This window comes from Hydra viridissima, unplaced genomic scaffold (assembly GCF_058129835.1).
Source record: "Hydra viridissima isolate aposymbiotic clone 2 unplaced genomic scaffold, HvirCarnegie_v1 scaffold_2, whole genome shotgun sequence".
NCBI classification, from domain to species: domain Eukaryota; kingdom Metazoa; phylum Cnidaria; class Hydrozoa; order Anthoathecata; family Hydridae; genus Hydra; species Hydra viridissima.
In genome coordinates, this window is record NW_028324301.1 from 3,985,134 (window position 1) to 4,009,401 (window position 24,268).

The 24,268-nt window shown below is 34.0% G+C and overlaps 3 protein-coding genes across 8 annotated transcripts; 2 read left to right on the forward strand and 1 right to left on the reverse strand.

Moving 5' to 3' along the window:
- Positions 1 to 1,595: 1,595 nt before the first annotated feature.
- Positions 1,596 to 8,213, forward strand: LOC145190862 (kinesin-like protein KIF9). Of its 6 annotated transcripts, none has more exons than XM_090079560.1 (8): positions 1,604 to 1,667; positions 5,242 to 5,387; positions 5,479 to 5,756; positions 5,930 to 6,310; positions 6,395 to 6,779; positions 7,089 to 7,222; positions 7,341 to 7,539; positions 7,616 to 8,213. In XM_090079560.1, exons 2-8 carry the CDS (start codon positions 5,276 to 5,278, stop codon positions 8,131 to 8,133), a joined length of 2,007 nt encoding a protein of 668 aa, XP_089935686.1. In that variant the 5' UTR covers positions 1,604 to 1,667; positions 5,242 to 5,275; the 3' UTR covers positions 8,134 to 8,213. The 6 variants fall into 6 exon arrangements, with proteins under 6 accessions (XP_089935689.1, XP_089935686.1, XP_089935685.1 ...); XM_090079559.1 differs by lacking the exon at positions 1,604 to 1,667 and adding an exon at positions 4,298 to 4,634; XM_090079563.1 differs by lacking the exon at positions 5,479 to 5,756 and having other exon boundaries at positions 1,596 to 1,667; positions 5,242 to 5,414.
- A 7,175-nt stretch (positions 8,214 to 15,388) lies between these two features.
- Positions 15,389 to 16,276, forward strand: LOC149891615 (uncharacterized). The gene has a single exon (XM_090077966.1). The coding sequence runs from the start codon at positions 15,389 to 15,391 to the stop codon at positions 16,274 to 16,276; it is 888 nt and encodes a 295-aa protein (XP_089934092.1).
- A 2,127-nt stretch (positions 16,277 to 18,403) lies between these two features.
- Positions 18,404 to 22,956, reverse strand: LOC149891616 (uncharacterized). Its single transcript, XM_090077967.1, has 8 exons — positions 22,621 to 22,956; positions 22,069 to 22,158; positions 21,184 to 21,915; positions 20,821 to 21,036; positions 20,295 to 20,589; positions 19,539 to 19,922; positions 18,827 to 19,211; positions 18,404 to 18,473 (listed from the first exon to the last, which is right to left on the reverse strand). The coding sequence occupies exons 1-8, from the start codon at positions 22,954 to 22,956 to the stop codon at positions 18,404 to 18,406; spliced, it is 2,508 nt and encodes an 835-aa protein (XP_089934093.1).
- Positions 22,957 to 24,268: the final 1,312 nt, after the last annotated feature.

Below are 24,268 nucleotides of genomic sequence, written 5' to 3' on the forward strand. Positions count from 1 at the left end.
TTTCCGCATAATAATAATACTGTAACAGACACAATCTACACAGAAGTAGTATAATCTGTAAGTGCCAAGGTAGTTAACACAAATTATTAACTTTTAATGGAGATATTTAACAACATTTTACAAGAAAAATTCGATCAGGTAGAACCAAGAACGAGTTTTATAATGTCGATTGACTGAATTTATAATGCCAACCGACAGAATTTTGTCAAAAGTTTATAAACTTTTTAATAATATTAGTTAAAAAAGGAAGAGCATATTAATAATATTTTATTTAACAATCGTGGAAGATTATCAAACGGATTTATTTAACTTATTAATTTTGGTTGGATGAAGTATTTCTTCAAACCCTTTGCCGCTTAGCCTGATGGCCTTTGTCATTAAAAGTAATCCAGTGCTAAAAAGTTAAGATTGCCTCAAAAACTTTGTTTAAAGTGCTTTTTGAAAGTATACAATGAATTTTGTAGTTTGTTGAGCTAAAACTTTCTACTGAAAATTTATTTATATTGATGAAATTATAATTCACAAGTTACTGCCTCTATTAAGGTAGTATCTTAGTAGGAAAAGCATAATCTCAACCAATCATTATCATCTTAACTTTTTGAGTAATAGTAACCAAAATAATTTATATTGAATATATATATATATATATATATATATATATATATATATATATATATATATATATATATATATATATATATATATATATATATATATATATTGGGGCAGGGAGAATACACGACTCACCCTACACGGCAAGGTGAATTCAGACAGTCGTTGTTTTTAATGTCGTACAAGGACAGAGTTCACGCAGGATTAGTTCGTACATACGTACTATTTTTATAAAAACTTTAAAATATTCTGTTAACAATTACAACACTACCTTGTACCGTACCGTGACACTGCAGTAGGTAGTTTGGTAGCCTACCGTACTCATCTTTGGTACCGGTACAAAAGTTTGTAATGCATATTTATCAGTTAAGCATCCCATTCACGACTGTTCTCTGAAAATACCTCCTTCCAGTTCCCTTGGTGGTGCCAATAGACCAATTATATCAGACAGAGCAACAAGATATGCTTCGTTACCGTTAGATGTGATAAACTGGTCTGTTGTTCTGCGGTATTGTTTCAGGAGTGGTACATCAACGTTCTTTTTTGGTGGACTTTTGTAATATTAGCAATCGAAAAATTTTTTAACTAATTTTAATAAAAAATTTTGTTTGACACTTTTACTAGCACAAACTTTACAGTTTGTGCATTTATTTTATTCATTTGTGTCCGAATTCACCTCATTTCTAAATGAGCTTATGGCTTTTTTACTTTTAACAATTTTTTTATATTTTTTTCCAAATCAAACCTTTTACTTGTCTATTCAAACCAAGTTGGCATACAATCACAAATGTTACATCATAATTTTTATAAATTGTCTGCAACTAAACTTCCAAACAAGAGTTTTGCTAAATTAACCTTTTCACCTAAAAACACATTCACTCAAAGAATATTTATTTTACTGCTAATGACGTAATAAATGACATATCTTTTATTAAATAAATAACTGATAGCCAACACTATTTTTCAGCATTAAACTATTTAATCTGATGCACTACATATAGAAGTCACCAACATATTTGCACTTCACCTCAATGTCCGAAATCATCCTATTGACGGTAGGTACAATCTGATAGAGATTAGAAAGGTTTTTTTGTATTTTGCGAGTGCTGTTTGGCAATTTTTTTTTGTTTGTTTTTTTTTTACAAATTTTAACTATTGCTTACATAAGCCACCTTTTTAATTGATCAAGCTGAAGCTGTTTGGGATATGTATTCGTAGATCTTTTATGGAATCCCAAGGCGCTAATTTTCAAATTTTCTTTTTCGTTTTAAAAGGAGCACTTTCAATATTAATTTTATCTCCAGACCAAATTTCAGCTACTACGCTCTGAGAAACTTAGTATTTGTCACATTATTGCTTATTTCAAACTTGCCAAAGTAGTGCAATATTGACGTAACGTGACGTAAAAAAAATTGAATACTCAATAACACTTGGCTTATCATGTTTCTTATAAACTAAATTTCAGTATTTAAAAAAAGCTCGAAGTTCAACATTCAAAAGCTTGGTTTCCAATAGTTGTAGAAATATCGTACAACAATCGTCCAACATTCGTTTGATTTGTTGTGCGGTAAATTGTTGTGCAACGCAATGTTTCCATTGCATTGAATTAGCGCAAAAATCTTTCAAAAAAAAAAACAGTGTAAACAAACAAAAAATGGCCTTCATAAAAAAAATCTCACTCTAAATTATCGACTTTTTGTTATAATTTTAATTTTAAGACGCCGAAAAAGCGAATAAAAAGAAAGCATACGTTTTGGGTCAGAGTGCTATTTAAAAAACGCGTTAAGCAAGGTACGTTTAATTATTTGGTGCAAGAAATGATGCTATTTGATAGGGAACTTTTTTTTATCGATACTTAAGAATGTCTCCTGACAGACTTGAACACCTTTTCTCATTAATCGGATTTTCAAACCTGTTGAAAATCCGAAACTTGTTGTGCTATATGGGAAGTTCTCAAAAAAATATTTCTCAGAGCCCCAAATGACATAAAAGAATGGCAAAATATAATTAAAGAGTTTATCCAGAGTTAAAACTAAACAACTATTAGTTCCTTCCAGAACCTGATGGAATATTTCATTTTGATTTCAGCCACCTTCCATAACTACTTCGAATGCTATTATACTTTTCTTCCGCTTGATTAGCAGAGAAGTTTGACAGATGACCAATTTCTTCCCATGCATTTTTCTTTTTCCATTTGTCTTTAAATTCCTTATCAAACTTGTCATACAAAACTGGAAACTTTTGAACTTCGTTCATAAAATCTGCATTAGAGATTTTTTCTAACACACAAGATGGAGCCGTCGCCATGCTTTGTAAATTATGGTGTTGTGAATAACGTCTTCAAGATGCAATTAGCGTGTGTGTAGGTGTTAATGTATGTAGGTGCTAATGTGTGTAGGTATTAATGTATGTAGTTGTTAATGCATGTATGGCCTTAATGTATTCAATGTGTTAAAATAAGGCGGTTGTACTACTGTGTAAAAGGGGAGCGGAGTTTGTAAATTGTATGATTCGAAGCCAGATGGGAAAAATATTGTCAAGTTCATAAAGAAAGTAATGACTCATTAGTGTCTCAGGGGAGGTTAAAATAATTCCTCACAATGGCGATATTTTGTAAACTTTATTGTTGTACAACAGTTATTGTGTGGTTTCCATTAACAAAATAAGCTGCGCGTTTTGCACAAAAAACAAAATACTGTTGCAGAAATAGATTTTTTTCAAAACTCACAACCGCAGTTGTACAACATAAAATTTGTTGTACAACCGACGTTAAGTTGTGCAACTTACACAAGAAAATGTTTCCATTATAAAATAAAGTTGTTGTGCAACTGTTGTACGACATTCCTACAACTATTGGAAACCAAGCTAAAGATTCTTTGTTGTAAAACTTAGGCCTAACACGTGACATGTTTAACACGTTTAACGCGTAACACGTAACATGTTTAAAACGTTTAACGCGTAACATGTTTAACTTGCGCAACACGTAACATGTTTAACACGTTTAACGCGTATTACGTTTCCGTGATAATGAAAAAAATTTCGTACATAGAAAATTTCGAGGTTAAAAAAAAAAATATCTTCGTAATGTTAAAAGAGAACCACAAATTCTTAGTTATGCGCACCTTTGACTTCTAAACGACAACTAACTTATATAACAATTTTAGTATCGATTTTTTTTTCATAAAGTAATATCTACGTATTTGTAAATATCTACTTATTTGTACGTATCAGTTGCAGATTGTCTTTTATCCTGTCTTTAAAATAAAACCTTGAATTTGTAAAGCAACTTGTTGTGAACGATAAAATTGATAATTAAAATAAAACCTTGAATTTGTAAAGCAACTTGTTGTGAACGATAAAATTGATAATTTTAAAGATGCATGTAAACCTTTTTTACATAAGGAACTTTACCTAACTTACAGTTTTTAAGAAAATTTTTCGTCGTGCAATTAATTGAAAAAATGTTACAGGGGCAATTTTTAATAAATCATTTCAAAAACCTGGAAACATTTGAAAAATAACAGAGCTCTTGCTTAGATTAGATGGTCTGTGAGTAACTACTAGAATAGTCTCATTTCCAATCTTAAATAAACTCATTAGAAATATATTTTTTAAACAACGAAAAAAGAATAGTCGTAACGTTAACAACCACCTATATACAAAAGAAATGACGTATAAATAAAATGTGCTTAAGAACTATTTGTTACTAAGCAACGATATATTCAATATGGCTGCAATGTGAGCACGAGTCAGAATTAGCTCTATAAAAAAAAAAAAAATATACAAGTAAATATGTAAATTATGCGAAATGAATAATGCAAGCTGAAAAACTGTTATAGAAATTTTCAAAACTGAATGAATATGGATAATTTTGCTCAAGTTTTTATACGCATTAAACCCACCGATAAATTTTCTAACGAAATAATTGAAATACTACCTGATGTAGAATCATTAAATGTTCGTGTTCTGAAAGAGAAACGTAAAGGGTACATTAACAACCAGGTTATGGAATGGAATTTCAGGTAACTATATTGCCGGAAAGTAACGGATTGATTTAAACTTAATAGTCTCACTATAAAACAGTGACTGGTTTAGAAAGAGAGTGACTGATTAAAAATTTAGAAAAGAATTGCAATTATGTTAGTTGAATCGTTTGTCAAACATTCCTTATAAAAACAAAAATTTTTAATTGATATGCAATTTTTATTAACTTTTTAATAAAAATCTGCCATCTTAAATGACCTGAGAAGGTAAACTCTTGATTTATCTAAATATTGTTTGTTATCCACTATTGATTATAAACTGCATTCTTTTGTACAACAGTTTAAGATTTCACTTATTAATATACTTTAAAAATGAATTTTAAAAGAATTTTAAAGATTTTTTTTTTAATGATGTTAGTTACTGTAAAGTTTTTAAATGACATCAGTTGTATTAAATTAGATTTTAAATAGTAATCACTAATTAGTATTCAAAGTTGATAAATAGTATAAATTATGATACTTAAAGCAAAATGTTTTTCAAAAATTGTGCAACTTTAGCGGTAGTAGTTTTAATTAAAATTGTATATATATTCATTAGATTGCATTATTGAGTTGTATATATATTTTCATTAAACTGCATTTTTAGAACCTGCGGTGTACTTCATAATGCTTCTCAAAAGATGGTTTATAAGAAATGTGCAGCTTCACTAGTTTCAAAATCACTTGATGGTTACAACTGCACATTATTTGCTTATGGGCAATCTGGATCAGGGAAAACACACACAATAACTGGTAGTTAAGAAGTTTTTTCTCCAAAGGGTAACTTATTCAGAATCTGGTACTTTTATTTTTTAATTATTTTTTTTTAAATTTGTTAAAACAGGATCCTGCAGTGATTTTCATCAACGAGGATTAATCCCAAGAGTTATTTCTGAAATGTATAAAGAAATAAATGAGCGTCATGAACAAGAAATAAGTTTAAAAATATCATACTTAGAAATTTATAAAGAAACTATATATGATTTACTAGCCCCTATACAAAGTGAACCTCAAGTAAATGAGCTACTTATTGCCCAAAATCATCAAGGAGAAACTTATGTGAAAGGTGCATCAGTACATGATGCACCAACAGAAGAAATAGCATTAAACCTCCTATTTGAGGTTTAGATGTAATTTATTTTTAATTTATAATTTCTTATTGATGATAACTATGACACTAGTTTAAAAATAACAGACAATGATGACTTTTTATCTTGAATTAGGAAGGTTTGACTAAAACTTAAACTTTATTCATAAATAAACAACTTTGTACATGAACTTTTTTCTTAATTCAGGGTGAATCAAATCGAGCAAGCTGTCAGTCTAAAAGTTATCCTAATAGGTCACATTGTGTTTTTACAATTTTCATTAAAACACGGCAATTTCAAACAGATTCTAAATTTCTGATTTCTAAATTTCACTTGGTTGACATGGCTGGATCTGAACGTATAAGAAATGAGCAGCTTGAATGTGTTGCACAAAATGAATCAATAAAAATAAACAAGTCATTAACATTTCTTGAACAGACCATGCGAGCTTTGTCAGAGAAGTCAAGATTTCACATTCCTTTTAGACAATCTAAATTAACACACTTGTTGCAAGATTCTTTAGGCGGTAAATGTGAAACTGTTATGATAGGAAATATATGGGGAGATCCTGAGCACATCGAAGAAACTGTAAGTTTAGTCTTACAAACTAATAGAGATATATCTTGATATTCTCCCTTTGTTTCTTTTCTTTTAAAAGTTTATTATTTTTAGTTGGCAACACTTCGTTTTGCATGTCGTGTAATGAAAGTACCAATCCGACCAACAGTTAATCTTTTTCATGATCCCTCTCATCTTTGTAAGCAGTATTTGAAGGAAATTGATTTGTTGCATAAAGAGTTAGCAGCATATGATACAATAGCTAGTAGAAGTAATATAAGTTATTTGCCGCTCTCTGATGGTGAGATCAATGAAATTCGTCAACAAATATTAAAATATATCAATAATGACACAGAAAAAATTGAGTTTGTTAACCTGAGACAAATGAATGAAATACTGACACAGTTTAAAGAAATAGTAATTCAAACAGAATCTCGTGTTGAAAAGCGTTTGCAAGAAAAGTATGCTCCTAAAGAGAAGAAAGAGAATCATGAAAAAAGTATGACTACCCAACTCCTTATGATAAATTTTCAAGTATATGACTACCCAACTCCTTATGATAAATTTTCAAGTATATGACTACCCAACTCCTTATGATAAATTTTCAAGTATATGACTACCCAACTCCTTATGATAAATTTTCAAGTATATGACTACCCAACTCCTTATGATAAATTTTCAAGTATATGACTACCCAACTCCTTATGATAAATTTTCAAGTATATGACTACCCAACTCCTTATGATAAATTTTCAAGTATATGAAAAACTTCATAAAGATTAAGATTGTAATGTTCTCCACTGTTTAGATATTGAGCAACCAAACATTGTTCATGAAAAAAGTAATTTAGTAGGAGAAAAAGAGGGGAATAGTTTTAGTGTTGGCCGTCCTGGTACTTCTATTAAATCAGTAGCTCCAACTGTTATAGTCAATCCCAAGAAGGTATTCTAGAATTATGATTTTATTTAAAAAGTGTGCATTGAATTGTTTTTACAATAACTAAGACTATTTAAATTATGAATACTTATCTATGAAAATGTCTTGATTTTTTTGTAATAAGAAAAATAAAAAAGTAAAAGAGAACATCGAGACAGAGCATCGTTTATCTCCAAATTCTTTCTTATCCCCTGCTACCGAAAAGATTGATACCAATAATAATAATGTTGCACAAGATGTACCTCCTTCTAAGACTGAAGCTTTTGAAATGTTCAAACGGAAGCCTGGTGAAGTACTTCATACAATTCTTAATGGAAACAAAGGTAAAATTTTTAAAAATATCAAAATGCTTATTAGCAAAGCTTTCTAAACTTTAATGTTTTTGAAAAACGTTTTTAGATACTTTAGCAGCAAAAAAACGTGAAGCAAGAGATGTTGCAACAACAATAAATATAAACTTGCAAGAAATAGAAAAAATAAAAGTTCATCTTGAAGCTTTAAGAAATACTAATGGAGAAATTTTTAAGGATGGATTAATGGTTTTTAATGAAGAGCAATTTGAGTTACTTAGTAAGCTTCATTCATTAAAAAAAGAATACAGAGTGAATTATGAGCACTTGCAAAATCTTCGGGCAGATAGTATTTATTGTAAAAATCTTGTTAAAAAATGTCGTCAAAAACTCTTAAGTGAATTCGAAACTTGGTACAAGGAAAGCTTTGGAGTTATAGAGCAAGATCCAAAAGTTAAGAAACAAGCAAGCTGTTTGTTGGCTGAAGATGACCAAGGTGTTTGCTTCGAAAAGGCTGAGAAAGCCCTTCTAATGAAATCACCTGAATCAGCAGCATTCTATAGTGCTCGTTTAGAGACGGATAGACGAAAAATTAGTAGAGCTTTTCCTTATGTAAAACCAAAATGATTTTTTAAAACTTTTTTAGCATATACAAGTATAAGTATTTAAGTAAATATGTAAGTATTTATAAAGTATTTGACATTAAATAACAATAATAGTCATAATTCAATTTCTCCATCCAATTAACAATGATTAGAATAGCTTGTCTTTGCAATTAAGATGGATCCAGTTTAAAAAATAAGTAGTGTTTTTTATTCAACATGCATATTTAAAAATGTTAGGAAACAAGCGGACACAGAACCATATTCTGTAGGAAATTATTAAAAACTAAACTTCTTTTGCATTTTTCTTTGTTTTCAAACATTAACATTTTATGAGTTGTTTGGTATACTTTTAACTAGTACCTGAAGCATCTTGAATAGAACATTTTTCTTATTACAAAATTTGTATAATATTGTGAACTTTTTGTCTACTTTGAATAATGACTAATTTGGCAGCCATTATAAAAGGAGATAATAATATAAAGTCATTCAAGCACTTTTTCAATGTATTTTCTCCATTTTGTTAAAAATTTTAGTTTGACAAAAACTATTTTTCAAACAACAGTTGTTATTCGTAACTTACTTTTTGTGTATTTTTTAGTTTAAAATAAGATTTTTGATTTTTCAAAAATTTTTTTTTTTTCTACTTCAAAAGATTGAAAATGATAATAAAAAGAGTTTTTTTGCCCTGGATCCACTTAAATAATAGTTAAAATAGTTCGTTCGTTCATTTTATAACAATCAACTAGTTCGTCCATGTAATTAAAATTAAAATAGTTCGGGTTCCGGAGTGTTCAAAAAGTTTTTAAAAACGTTTTAAAACTTTTTTCAAGATTGTTAAAAATTTTGACTCCGATAGCCATACAAAAAAGGTGATGATGTAATTTTGACTCCGATAGCCATACAAAAAAGGTAATGATGTAATTCGATTGGAAAATTAATCAACATTTTTGACATGTCCTGAATTAACATGTCCTGTACAAAAAAACTACAAAAAAAGCAAATAACTAATAAATCTTAATTCATATAGGCAATCGTGTGGAACAAAGTGTTTACACAAAAGAGGGTATCTTCTGAAATTGGTTTACACATCCATTTGGGAATTCTTTACATTTAAGCTGCAAATTTGATCAAGAGACACTCATGAAGTAGAATTTCTTTTAACGTTTCTGAGAGTAGGTCTAAAAAAATATTCTTCACAGAAAAAGATGCAGAGTTGTTAAAAACCTTGGTAATTATTAACTAAAGAGTTTAAATATATTTGCTATTTTCAATACTTTGAAAGTGTAGTAAATTGCTTAACTTAAAATACTAAAATAGGATTTTGTTTGAGTTTTCTAGGAAAGAAACTGATAGCCCAATTTGATGGCAGACTAACTAGACATCTGTGAGAAATAAATAATTTTACAGTTACCTGTGAGAAAATTACAGTAAATGTAACTACTCCAGGTTTAGAATGTAGAGATGATTTTTTTACTTAGAATGATGCAGGCTGAAAATTCAATTAGGTTAAAGTAGGCCTATACAATCCTTAATTTCTTAGAATACTATGTTATTGTCGACAATATTGTTGGTGTTTCCTGCAACAAAAATGAATCCAATATCGGAAAATTTGCTGAAGTAGATTCAATCTTTTCAACTATCCTTAATACTAGTCTCATCTAGTGCATGTATCATCACCATACCATTAAAAGGCATTTTAAACATTTAATGACTGCACTGACTGGTGCCAAGAAATCATTTAGAAGAGAAATTATTTGTGCTTACAAAAGGCTCGGTCAAAGATTTTTGACAAGATTGACACATCATTTGGTAATTTGGCTAGGTTTAGCTGGAATTCTTTAGAATATTGGATCTACCACCTACAATATAACCAAGGCAGCAATAAAGTTTGGAGACACTGCACTTAATAGAAATGTTTGCAAGAGAGGGGACTACAAGACTACTAGAAAAGGAGAGTTCTGGGACAAACCCATTTTTGATCTCCGTTTTGTATTTTTTTGATAATTGAGGGGTGTGAAAATGTTTTGATCTCCGTTTTGTATTTTTTTGATAATTGAGGGGTGTGAAAATGTTTTGATGATTTTGGGGTGTCGGGAAAACGTTTTTTCATGACGTGATAAAGTATCATGAAAAAAAATTTAATTTTTGCAAAGGTGTTTGAATCTTGCGCGAAAAATTTCTTTTTTTATTTGTTCTTGTTTTTGTTCTTGTTTTTCTTCAAGTTTTTGTTTGAGAATTGATTTGTAAATTCCAATTTCGTGCCATCCAACTCCTTTGCTCCTTAAATATTCAATGGGGTCAAGTGTTTTTATGCTTTTGATTTTTCCGTCCTCATTTCTCAAGATTCTTGTTTTTCCGTTCATTTTAATATGTCAAGAAAAAAATTTTTTTTTAAAGGATTTTTGAGAATGGGTCCGAGAAGAAATCAAGATAAGATGGGCACATATTTTCTGTCTCTTTTGAAGTATAATCCATCTTTGAATGAGCTTCCTGTGACCCAGGGTGTTAAAAACAGTCCGTCTCCTTTGTATGTGGCAATTTTCATTCCTTTTCCATTGCTTTTGAGGTAAGCAATACCATTTCCAACAATTTTTTCGATCAAAGTGGGCGCAAGAGCTCCCAATAAAGGTAAAAGAAGAGGAAGAAACCCTCCTTCTGATTTTATTCCATTTCCTAAAATTTTGTCGATCATATTGGAACCAAGAGAAGAGGCAACACCGCCCAAAGCGGCCTTGCCAAAAACTGGGACGGCTTTAGCCGCAACCCTTTCCTAATAAAGGCAAAAGAGCACCGATGAATCCTCCTTCAACTTTTGCGTTGTGTTCCACTTGAGTTTTGCTCATTTTAATGGTGACCCCAACTCCTTGATGGAGAGCGTCCACAATTTTTTGATGTTGAGTTTTTGTCAGAAGCAAAACGTCGTTTCCGTGAAAATCATCTTTTGAAATCCGGATGCTGACGGGTTTTCCTTCCATCATTGATTTTTTTATTTTTTCGATCTGTCCCTGAGACACATTTAATTTGACACGAATGTAATTGCTCATTTTTAAAATGCCGGAAAAAATTTATTTCACTTCTCGAATGTGATAACGGATCGTGATGTCCTCGCCGCGAAAGTCGATTAGATTTCCGTTTTGATCGACGATGCGTGTGGTTAACGTGGAAATTTCGGAAACATTGATATTGAGGTAAAACAAATGGGCAGGTCTTTCTATGATCTTAAAGCCAGGACCGACCGGAGGGTAAAAGGAGTAAATGCAATTTACTTGCAATCTGTTGATGTATGCTGGCTCGATGACGTTGTTGGTGATTCTGATTGTGTTGACGTCCGAGATTCTGACAATGTCGTCGGACTCGTATTCGGAATTGGAGTCTAATTGTCTTTTTGTGAAGCCCAAAAGGGATGCGATGCTGTTTTCAACGTTCAAATCCATCAAATAATTTAATCCAAGTTTGATGGTTGATTTTAAAGTGTTTGAATTGGATCCAATCTTGATGTTTTCTGGTGAGTAACTGATTTTATTTGTGGTGACGTAACTTGCGCTTTGAGACGCATAATTTTTGATTGTGTTTGAGACGGTTTTTTGCAAATAATTGTTGATGTCGATGATGTCGTAGCTTCCTTTTGGAATGGCAACGTTTTCCCAATTGCCTCCGTTGTTCATGCTGTACCGGAAAGAATTGTTTTTTTCGGTGATGTTTGGAAAGCTGTTGTACGTCTCAAGGCCGATAAAAGCCATCTCATATTTTTTTCCTTTTGGAAAAACGATTTTGTCCGTAAAATCTTTTGATATTATGTTGGATTTTCCATCCACTTCGATGATTATGCCTGACATTTTTTTTAATGGGTGAAAAAAATTTTTAGATCATCTCATGATCCGTGGAAATCACAAGTGATTTTTAAATGGCTTCTTTTAGTGCACCGAAAATGTCAAATCCGTTTCGATATTTTCCATCATTGATTTTTGACGAAAAATCGATAACAGCAAATCCGTGATCATCCTTCCAGCAATGTCTGCAAAACTTTTTGAAAACATCTTTTTTCATGTCCCTGGAAGCGTAAGTTTTATAAATGAGATTTGTGTCATTTTCGTCAAGTGGAAAGAGGCAAATAAAGTTGGCATTTGTTCTAATCGCATGTCTGTCAAGATCGACATAATTTTGAGAGAGGTAAAACATGTCAACGTTGGAGTGTCTTCCTTTGGTGAAATATATTTCACACATTTTTTGATTTTCTCCTCTTAAATCGTCAAAGATCATCAAGTTGTTTTTGCTTTTATCGAGATCGGTAGGGTAAGGAACGTTTTCTCCATTATCAAAGAATCGACATTCAATGTCTGTTTCTTCACCACATTCTTTTGAAAGATAATCAATCAAATCTTCAGGGTTTAAATTCAATTTTTTCATCTTTTTTTTATCGAGCAATTGGAGAATGATTTTTTTTGGAAGCTTCTTCTTAAATGCTTTTTTGATTAATCTGTATTCAGGTTGGAAAAGAGATTTTCCAAAAACCTGCAAGTGGTTATAATCAAGCCATCCTTCTCTGAGAAGTAAATTGAGAAGTAAGGTTGTTTTTCCACATCCAGACATTCCAATGATTAGTCCTCGAATGCTTCTTGGCAAAAGCTCAATGTTATTCCTTTTGTTTTCGTCATTGTCAATTTCCAAAGGAATGATTTCCATTTTTTTGATTAAAAAATATTTTTTTTAAAATAAAAAATGTTCTGTGTCAAATGCAAAAGAGAAACTGAAACAATTAATTTGAGAAACGAGGTCTCAAAAAACAACAGAAACATGATCAAAGGAACTTGCGACTCTTGTGGAACGACCAAATGCCAGTTTGTTTCTTCGTCAACAAAAGGGGGAGACTTGGTCGAATCGATCAACAATTTTTCAAAAAAAATAAAGCTTCCGTGGGCAAAATTTCCTGGAGAAATGCATATTCCAGGAATGAATTTTGCAGGACCTGGAACAAATCTTGACAAAAGGCTCATGTCAACCGACATGTATCAGGAGTGGAGCAAACCGGTGGACAGAGTGGACAATGCAGCATATCACGATTTGGCATATAAATATTTAAACGACGTTCAAAGCAGAAATTTGGCAGATCAAATGATGCTTGAAGAAATGAACTCCATTCCAAACCCCACTCAAAAAGAAATAAACGAAAGAAAACTTATTGCGCCCATCATCAAAGCCAAAGCCAAATTCGGATTGGGTGTCTCTGCAAAAAAAAAAAAATTCCCCTGAAATGGACGGATCAGCTTGCAGAAGAGCTTCACAAACCGGTAGTTCGCCATTTTAAAAAAAGAAAAGTGTTTGTGAACGACATCGATGAAATATGGGCTGTCGATTTGGTTGACATGCAATCGTTTTCAAAATTCAACAATGGAATAAAATATTTGCTCATGGTGATCGACGTGTTTTCAAAGTATGGATGGATCGTTCCGTTGAAAAGCAAAACGGGTCTTGAAGTGGCTGAAGCGTTGAAAAAGATTTTTGGTAAAAGAAAGTGCGTCAAAATGTGGGTGGACAAAGGAAAAGAGTTTTACAACAAGCACGTGAAAGCGTTGGGTGTTCAATTGTACTCCACTGAAAACGAGGAAAAAAGTTGCGTCGTTGAGAGATGGAACAGAACGATGAAAGAAAAAATGTTTAAATATTTTTCAGCCAACAGCACCAATAAATACATTGACGTTTTGGACGAAATGGTGAAAAATTACAACAGCACAAAGCACTCGTCCATCAAAATGACACCAATTGAAGCCAGCGATGAAAAGAATAAAAATATGGTCTGGATGAATCTGAATGGAAAGATGCCAAAAGAAAGGCCAGAGCCGAAATTTTTAATGGGAGACAAAGTGAGGATCACAAAAAAGAAGCCCCATTTTGAAAAAGGGTACACACCGAGATGGACTGAGGAGGTTTTCACAGTGTCAAAAATTCAAAGAACGGATCCACCCACGTACAAGATTGTCGACGCCAACGGTGAAGACATTCAAGGCAATTTTTATGAGCAGGAGATGCAAAAGACGCATCAAGAAATATTCAGGATTGAAAAAATCGTTCGCAGAACAAAAAGCAAATCACTGGTCAAATGGAAAGGATATCCAGACTCGTTTAACTCATGGGTGGACAATAATGAATTGATCCGTTTGAAAAAAATGAGTTAAAAAAATTTTCTTTTCATATAAATTGAATGAATTTCGTGACGATTGAGAATTTTGACGAGAGCAGATTATCAGTTGGAGAGATTTATTCAGCAACCAGGCCCATTCAGTACCAAAAGATTCCGCTTTTTTATGAGTACCCATCTGGAAAAGGTCCTTTTGTTTTGAGAACACCCGTTTTGTTTTCTCTGGGTGTGTTTGAGAACTGCAATTTTGGAACGAAAGAGCTGGAGGGATATTCGATGTCCTTTCTCGGTTTCAATGAAAAAAATGGAATGAGCGAAAAAGAAAAAAAGTTCATCGAGGTGACTGAAAAAATATCAGAATTTCTTCGCGAAAAAGTCAAGGAAATGGTTCCAACTTTGAAAAAAGGAGGAAGAACAAAAAAAATAATGACAGAGGATTTGTCCATTTTCAAAAACAAATCTGAGATGTCACATACGGCTCCAATTTTTTTCGGAAAATTGTTCGCAAATAAAAGTGAAAAAAACATTGAGGTTTCTTCTTTGCTTTTCAAAAAGGAGAACAAAAAGCTGGTAAAAACAGATCCTTTGGAATATGTTCGTCAAAGGTGTTTTGCCGTTGCGTCTTTGAGAATCGAAGGTGTTTTTGTTGGAGCGCAGATCGAGTCCATTCAGGTTAGGATTCCCGAAGTGGTCATTGCAAAAAATGAGACTTCAGTCCAAAGCATCATGGGTGATGATTTGGATTTGGGGGAAATGGAATCTGACGAAGAAATGTGAAAACACGAAGAATTGTGAAAACACGAAGAAAAAAAATGAAAATAAAATGAGTTAAAAAAAATTTAAGTTCTTTCCGAGTCAAAATTGAACACGATTAACGATCACATTTCAAAATCGCTCATGGACGGGTTTGTGAGCGATTCCGAATACGAATTGGTTCTCAGCGAGCTTCAAAAATTTAAAAACATGACAGAAGAAATCCGAATAAAAGCAAAAAGCAGCATTGACGAATTGACAAAAGAGTCGTTGATCCAAAAAGGAAGAGAAGAAGCCATTCAAGCATTTAACAATCTTTACAAAAAGTGAACGCAAACGCAAACGCAAACTCGTTTGTGTTTAAGTTTTTTTTCTCAGTATTTTAAAAATGGAGTTCTTTAAAATACATGACCCGAAAAAGAGAGATGAGATTGTGAAAAATTACATGGCCAACAGGGAGAAGCTTTACAATGAGAGCATCAACCGGAACGTTTCAGATGCGAATTATCAGACTGATCTGTCCATGTTTTTTAAGCCACTCATCGAGAGCAACGAAAAAGTGAAAAACGAGATGAAAAACGAGATGAAAAGCATCGCATACAGAGAGGTTGGCAACAGTCCACTGGCTTTGACTTATCCAGAAAGTGAGACGTCTTTTGAAAGTTCAAAAAGTGATGAAAAAGCGTTTGGAAAAATTAATGTTGGAAATACAGCATTGGAATATTTGTCAAAATACGCTGCCAAAAAATTTTCTGCAGACAGAGTTTTTGGAATTCACGCAAAAGAACGAGGAAAAATGTTTATTGGGAACAAAGAAATTACCATCGATGAAAACGACGTCATTATTGATGGAAAAAAGTTCGAGGGGACTTTAGGTTTTTGGGAGTTGATCACAAGATCAAGACCTGATATGACAAAGGTGACAGACGAGGACTTGAAAAATTATGAAAAAATACTTGTCGAAACGCATGCAATGGAAAGAGAAGGGAAACCAACCGTACCAAAAGCTTCGAGAAGCGAAAAGTGGGAAACAATTGTTTCAAAAATTTGGGAAAAAAATTACACAAAAACGAGGGGAAAAAAAGGTCACGGAGTGATCATTCTTCCGAGCGATCCAAATGCTCTTGTGCAACGACTCAGTTTGAGCATCGCCGCTGGTCATGCTGGAAATATCGCATCAAGAAACGAAGCTGTTGCCATTTGCGACGAGCTTTTAAGGCAGGGGGAAATCAACAAAGAGGAATATCGATCGATCCAAAAATACATTGCGTCGTGAAACACGAATTAAAAAAAAAATTTCTTATTTTAAAAAGCTCATTGTGAACAACAGAAGATATTTAAAAAAGAACGTCGTCGTCGTCGGAGGGATCGTTGACACGTTTAAAAATTTTTTGAGGAGAATGATCGCTTCAAACGCATCAAAGTCATCTCTTCATTTATTGAGGAAAGCAGCAGCAAGCGAAATTGGAAGAGAAGCGATCACCGCCGCCAGATCTGCCGGAAAAGAATTAGCCTCTTCGGCCATATCCACCGCCAGAGACGTTGCCATCGACAAAGGAAAAAAAGCGATTGAAAAAGTTTACGCCAAGACAGGAACGCCAAACCCAAGCATGATTTTAAACGATGTGGCAAAGCAATATGAGTCTGTTAATCCGATGGAAGAGCTGCACAAAAAAATGTTTGGTTCGTCCATTAAAAAGAAAATGACAAAAAAGAACGCAGCAAGAATCCAAGATCTGGTCAAAATGGGGAGAGGGATTTTGATTGCGTGATTTGATAATTTGACATAAATTTTTTTTTCTCATTTTAAAAAAATGATAAACACCGACAGGTTAATAATTGACGAAAAGCCTCTCTCCGACACAGGCATTGAAAAAGTTGATTTTTTCGAGTACCTTCCAACAAACTTCGATTTGAATTCTTCAGGATCGATCGTTTTTGAGATTGATTGTCAGTCTGTGCTGACACTTCCGTCTGAGGCTTACATCCTCGTCGAAGGGGTTCTGAAAAAAAATGACGGAACCCTTTACACAGCAGCAGACAACATTGCTCTGGTGAACAACGCCATCATGTATTTGTTCAGTGACATCACTTATGACTTATCAGGACAGCAAGTGGAAAGAGTCATGTATCCAGGTCAGGGAACAACCATGCTTGGATTGTTGAAATATCCTTTCGGTTTTCAGCTTGCCGATGGTTTGAAGCAAATGTGGTATAAAGACACCTCAAACGCGACTGGAAGCACGGGGTTCAACGTCAGGCGAGACCACTTATTTGCAGACACCACATCCATTGGTGCATTTTCGTTCAGGATCCCTTTAAAGCACATTTTTGGTTTTTGCGAAACTTATGACAAAGTCGTTTACGGATTCAGACACACGATCACCTTTACAAAAAAAGAATACGATGACGCCATTTACAGAGCCGGAGCTGTTACTGCAGGAATGATCGACATCAAAAAATTTCGACTTTTCATGCCAAGGATTGAGCTGGATGTTTTGAAAAAATCCGAATTTGTGAACATGATTGCAAAGAAAATCTCAGTTCCAGTAGCTTACAAAGCAAACAAAGTCGAAAGACAAATCATTCCAGCGGGTCTCACAGAATTCACTTGGACCCTTGGAAGGATCACGGACAAAAGCGTTCCGAGATATATCGTGTTTGGTCTTCAGACAAACAAAGGTTCCAGTCAAACCGCAAATCCAGCCGTGTTCGATCATTGTGACGTCAGCAATTTTTTCGTAACCGTCAATGGGATAAAATATCCAAATTACAATTACGACTTGAATTTTGGAGAAAAGAAAATAACCATGGCCCATTCCGATGCGTTCACTTTTGACGAAAAATATTATGGCACAAACGAGCTTGTTTGCCAATCAGGCTTGTCTCTGCTTGAATACAAAAATTTGTTTCCGTTGTTTTTTGTCGACATCAGCAAGCAAAAGGAAAGAGTTGTTTCCGAAACGGCTGAATTGGTTGTCAACCTAAAATTCAGAACGGCTGTTCCAGACAACACCGTTATTTTTGCAGTGATCATTTCAGACAAATTGATCCAATTTTCTTCAGACGGAAACAACATGAATGCTGTTTATTAGTGATTCTTGACAAAAAAATTGATTTAAAAAAAAATTTTTTCTTTTCAAAATAAAACATGAGACTGACAAAAATTTATCTGAAAAATTTGCTGAGAGAAAATGGTGTCACAAAAACCTCAAACAATTTGTTGACTTTGATGATGATTGCGGTTGAAAACAATCTCGTAAGCAAAGATTCGCTTTTGGAAGGTGCAAAAGAATGCAGACAAGTGGGTCGACCGAAAAAAGAAAATGTGAAAACGGAAAATGTGAAAAAACCGATATATATAGGGAAAAGGCGGTTCCAGGACATTGACCCCTTTCCATACTTAAGGAATCCAAGATGGCGTCGTGTTTTGATGCAAAGTGTTGATTCCAGGACATTGACCCCTTTCCATACTTAAGGATGCATAAAAAATGGTGAACACTTCATATCATGACAAAACCAATACTTAAGAGTCGTCTTTAAAAATCAAGAAGAAGTATAAAAATAATCATTTCTATACCAGTTCTTCAAGATGCCTGTTCTTCTTTATTGCCTTGTTTTGTAATGTCCGTAAGCTAGCGTGTGTATTCCGTCTTCTAAGATGATCCTCTTGTCGTCGTTAGCGCTGAGTGCGACTTTGTTAATTTCTTCGGTGTAGACATCGTGATGACGTGATCGGAAGACGTTCATGGTGGTGAGTTTTTCTTGTTTATCCTTCAAGCAGTCGTAGTAGTCTTGATGAGTGAGGTGATTTTTAACAATACACTTCTTAACACCTTTGCATTTTTTATGTTCTTGATCATCTATTTCTTCAGGGATGTAGTAAGAGTAGAGTTTGGGTCGAAGACCGACAAACTGCGTGATTTGCTTTCCACCGGTTTCATCTTTGAACTTGCCAATGATCTTTTTATTTTCGCCTACTTTGAATCCAGCGTTTTGAATGGCAGGATGGTCTTTAGGAAAGTCGCTCGTGTCAAATTTTTCAAGTACATCGTCAGCAATGTCTTCGTAAAAATCATCTGTTTTGATTTCGTAAATGAGCGAGTCAGTGTCGGTCATGAGTAGTTTTGCACGATCGTCGTATTTAGGCTTGATGTAGTCATAGTGGTGTTCAAACATGAGAGTTTTGCTCAAATCGAGGATGCTTATTCCTAAATAAACGGGTTTGTCGTAAGTGACTTGTGTTTTCTTCATATGAATTGCGATGAGTTTTTCATCAAAAATGGTGTACCGATTATATCGAGGGAGTTTGGACAATTTTAATGCTTCTTTTTTTGTGGTGACTAGTTTAATATCGACATGCTTTAGAATATTCTCCATTGTTTTTCCAAAGACAGAGTTGTTCATGAGTTTAAAGAATTCTTTTTCAAAGTCGTTTTTAGCGACTTTTCTTTTATTGGTGTTGAGGTCAATGTATTGTTTCATGAAGGGTTCTTCTTCAAAGGTGATTCCTCGATGAATTTTGGTGATGACTAAACCCAATCGTTCATAGAGTTTTAGGTTTTCGTGATGAACGACGTATTTATCCTTGTTGTTTAAATTGGGAACGAGCTTGGCTACTTTTCCAATAATCATTTTTTCAGGAGCCAAAGGATAGTCATTGTGTTCATCGTGAAGGTGTGTAGGGTAGTCTAAATCAACTTCGAGAATACAAGGCATGGATTTCCAATTGGAGAGTTCATCCTCAGCCATCCATCTGAATCCTCTAACGGGAAGAGGTTTGCTCATGGCCCACCCATAAAGGTTATTAGCGTCTAAGTACTGAATGAATTTGGATGGTTGTGAAGGATCATAGTTTTTCATGTATTTGTTATTGGCAGTTCCATATCGGTTTGAGATCATGCATATTTCACCGCGTATTCCTTTTTGGATCATGTTGAGCATGTCATTATCGGTTAACAAATCCAATTTAATTTTAGTTTCCTTTAACATGGCGTCCCAAGCCAAACCAGGAGAGGTGTAATACCAAAGAGGGTCTAGACCGTAATTTTCTATGCAAGTGTCTCTGAAATTTTCAAAGACATCAGCTAAAATGAGCACGTCTGAGATGTTGTACAGCTCGTGATAATCTTTAAACGTTTTGCATCCAAATACGTTCCAAACGTTTTGAGCATGTGCATAGTCTTCATCGCTGATGTGTTTATCGTCTAGTTTAGAGTAAAAGGCTTCTTTGGGTGGCAATTGTGTTTCAGAGAATTTTTTAATGGAGTCCACCCATTCGTAAGGGTAAACACCTTTTCTTAATAGCAAATCTCGTTTTGCTCCGCTGTGGAATGAATTTAAGTTTTTGCACATGATGTCTCCTTTTTTAGATTTTCTATGAGCGCAATCTTCACAATTGTCTTTACATTCGCATTTTTTACCTTTCTTAACCATACAGTCCTTTTTGCATGTTTTTGGATCTAATTTTGAGCACTCCTCACACAAATCTTTAACAAGGTTGTCAGTTAAATCTTTTAAAGGGCTTGACATGAACCTGTAGCTGTCAACGAACCGTAAATCTCTATACACTATTTCTGGTTTACCTTTCTTATCAATAGAATCTCTCACTTTGATGCTTTTTGAGAAGCTGATGTATTTTTCTTCGTTATTAGGTATACAAGTGATCTTTCCACCTAATCTCTTGATGAACAAATGGCTGTCATAGCCAGACAAGTTATGAAAGACAACGGGAATAAATTTTGGAATTTTATAATCCAAGTTGCATTTCTTATGAGCAGCACCACGGTACTTTCCAGTCAAATGGCAATGATCCCATACTTTATCACCGTTAAGATCTTTTTTGCAAATATGGCATTCGGTTGCAGATTCATAATCTTTCTCATCCTCATTAGTCTCTATTCTCTTATTTTTCCATTGTTTTTGTCGTGAATAACTATCGTCACAAATCTTTATAAAGTTAGCTTCAAGCATGGTAACAAATTTTTGAGCCACGTCGTCATCATCACTTTCTGCTGTATACGTTTCAAGCTTTCCCTTGTAAATGGTTTCGTCGTAGCATTTGATATAATAGACGATGGAGCTTGGAACATGCTTTTGACATTTTTTGGTATATGACTCTTTATTATTATACTCAGTGTTGTCATCGATAGGTTTGATGAAACTTTCAAAGTCGGCATAGACGCAGTATGGAACTCTCATACTATTGTTGTAGTTTTTAAACTCAAGGGTTGACCCTTCTTTTGGAAGATCGATTCTCATAGGCGCGTTATGATAGGAGTATTCTCGATGAATTTGGAGCTTTTCTTCTTGGTCATAGCCTTGCATGCACCTTCTGCAAAAATATTGTTTGTGTTGATTCTTTGATGATGAAGAACGAGCAAACCGACTGAAATTTTTAATGAGGCAATAATGGCTGTTTTCTTCGTTTGAAATATATAACAAATCAACACAGTGCTTTCGATCATGAAATTTGGATATTTGCATAGGTTGAGGTTTATTCATTTCGTAGTGAAAGACGTTCACGCTGATGTCAGGATTATTTTTCTCAAACTTTTCGACTTGAGTCACCTTTAAAGGAAACTCCATTCCTTCCCAATGGAGCTCTTCTGATTTTAGAATCAAGTCATCATCAATTCGTTCGTTATGCGTATTTTTCATGTTAAGCGCTCTGGTGACGCACCACTTGAAACATTGATCGTCATCGTTTTTCATGTTGATGATGGCATTTTTGCCTTTTAGCTTTTTAGACAGCTCCATGTAGGAAGAACCTTTGAAAGGTTCATAATCGATAAATCTGATATCCATTCTTAAAATCTTAGACAAGACGCAATTGGATCCCATCTTGTTGTAATTAGCGCTTCGCTCCAAGATTTTTTCTTCCATTTGACTCACAACCGTTCTTACATCTGTACCCTCCAATATAATTTTCAAGTTGAATGAAAAGTGAGCCATCTGAGTAGTCTCTTCACCTGTTAAGATGCTTACGCGAGTCATTTCACAGATTAAAACAATTATTACTTTTGTATTCCTTTCTCCTTCCATGGTTTGAATAGCAGACTCTCTTACCAAATTAAAAAAAGGAACAATGTCTTGGTATTGAGAAGAAGGCTCGTAAGAAAATAGTCTAGCAGCACGTTCTGCAGAATGTTCAGTTAACTTGAATTTTATTTTATAAGGTTTTGACGTGATAGGTTTATACACTGTTTTTAATACAAGTGATTTGATAGACTTTATCTTTTCATCGATTTGTTCCACTGATTCGCTTACTTGATTCTTGACTACTTCAGGAACGTAGGGTTCTATCCAATCTTTAATATCATTAAACTTAGTTGCAACATATGACGCCACACTTTTTGCAACTGCCGTCAGACTTGAAAAAAATGAAGGTCTAGGTGGAATGACTGGTTTTGGTGTTATGACAGGTGTTAAATCTAAAACCGACTCATCAAGGATGTGATTCTGTCTTTGCAAATGAATTGGTTTCGGAGCAATAGGAGGTTTTACTACAGTAGGTCTTGGTGGGATGATCGCTGGTTTTGGAGCGATGACTGGTTTTATCACTGCGGAAGGAACAAACCTTACTTTTGTCGGCTTTATTGAAACTTTTGTCGGCTTTACAGAAACTTTTACAGCTGGTTGAACAAACCTAACCACGCTTTCATTAACAGGCAACGGTCTTGCCTCAGTCGTTCGTCTACGAGCTACAGGTTGAGGAGCAGGGTCATACCCAATGACAGGTCTTATGACCTCAATGAGCTCGGCTTTTTTCATTTTATAGATACCTTTGATATCACCACGACCTTTAGCCATCTCTCTTAATTCTTTCACAGTCATTTTTGAATAGTTTCGATCTTTTCGATCATTAACAGTTTTACTTTCCATTTTTATTACGGAAAGATTTTTGTTTAAGCCGCTTTCAATTATTCGCTCTTTGGCAACAGTTTTATCACCCATTTTATTAAGGGAAATAAAATTTTTTTCGATGCTTTTAAGTTTTCGCTCTTTGGCAATTAATTTTTTTGAAGAATGGAGACTCATTTTATCTCTGCCGTGATTTTCTTTAAGTCAATTCAATTTTTTTAATTCTTGGCACACTTTCAGCATATTTTCTTCTTCGAAAAGTTTTTACCGTTTTTTAATTCTTTTCGCGGGAGAATTAAAAACTTATGAAACAAGATAATTGGCAAAAATTTCGCTTATTGAGTCGTGTTATGTTTCTTAACAGATCCAAAGAAAAGTTCGATTTCAGTAAAGCTTTTATTTTTGATTCAAGAATACCAATACAAAAACAATAATATCACAAACTTAATATTTATAGTAAAATAGAAAGTTCCTAGAAAGATACAGAACATTCTGGAACGTTATTATATATCTAGAGGGTTCTATGGAAGATTCTCGAATGTTCTGTTGTATCTAGAAAGTTCTAGAATGGACCGTAACATCTCCTCGCCAGCTTGGTTTTACGGAGAGCAAGCGTTTTGATTATTCTTTGATAGGCATCTACTAGATCGTCTTGTTTCGACTTGTTTTTTTTTTTTTTTTTTTTTTTTTATTTTGACCAGTCGGCTCACACGACAACAAATCGGGCTGTACTATTATTGACTCCTCCACCTCCCCGGAGTTGTAGCGATGCCTGAGTTGTTCAATATGACGATGCCAGACTAGACCATCAGGCTCTGTCTTCACTATGACAGATCGAGGACCGCATACTTCAGTGACAATAGCCGTAATCCATTTTGAGTTGTAATCATTACTTGAGCTAAAATATCTGGCATAAACCAAGTCTCCCACTGAATATTTTACAACTTTGGAAGAGTCCATAGATTGCTTTGATTGTTGTAAATGAACAGGGGATGGCAAAAGCAGATCGATTTGCGCCCGAATTTGTCTGCCATTGAGTAATTCGCTAGGGGACGATCAATTTGCTAAAGGAGTTCGGCGGTAGACCATGAGAAATTCCTGAAGAGCATTCTTAGGAGGTAGGTTTGATTTCTTCATGGCTTTTTTGAAAGTTTGAACTAGTCGTTCGGCAGCACCATTTGTGGCGGGGTGATATGGAGCACCTTTGAGCAGGACAATACCTCGACTATTACACCATTCTAGAAATTCCTGAGAAGTGAATGAGGAATAGTTATCGGTAACTAGAGCATGTGGATAACCGAAGTGTGCAAAATCTTCTTCCAGTAAATCAATGGTAGATTTGGCACTAATAGAAGACGTAGGATGAATACATGGATATTTAGATAGAGCATCAATCATGATAAGC

Coding starts and splice junctions, on each gene's coding strand:
- LOC149891616 (XM_090077967.1), bottom strand. CDS start 22,956: ATGGGTGATAAAACTGTTGCCAAAGAGCGAATAATTGAAAGCGGCTTA. Junction 21,037..21,183: donor GTATGAGAGTTCCATACTGC/GTCTATGCCGAC, acceptor ACCATTTACAAG/GGAAAGCTTGAAACGTATAC. Junction 19,923..20,294: donor AGATTTGCTATTAAGAAAAG/GTGTTTACCCTT, acceptor TGATCCAAAAAG/GAATACGCGGTGAAATATGC.
- LOC145190862 (XM_090079559.1), top strand. CDS start 4,468: ATGAATATGGATAATTTTGCTCAAGTTTTTATACGCATTAAACCCACC. Junction 5,388..5,478: donor GAAAACACACACAATAACTG/GTAGTTAAGAAG, acceptor TTGTTAAAACAG/GATCCTGCAGTGATTTTCAT. Junction 6,780..7,088: donor GAAAGAGAATCATGAAAAAA/GTATGACTACCC, acceptor TCCACTGTTTAG/ATATTGAGCAACCAAACATT.
- LOC149891615 (XM_090077966.1), top strand. CDS start 15,389: ATGGAGTTCTTTAAAATACATGACCCGAAAAAGAGAGATGAGATTGTG.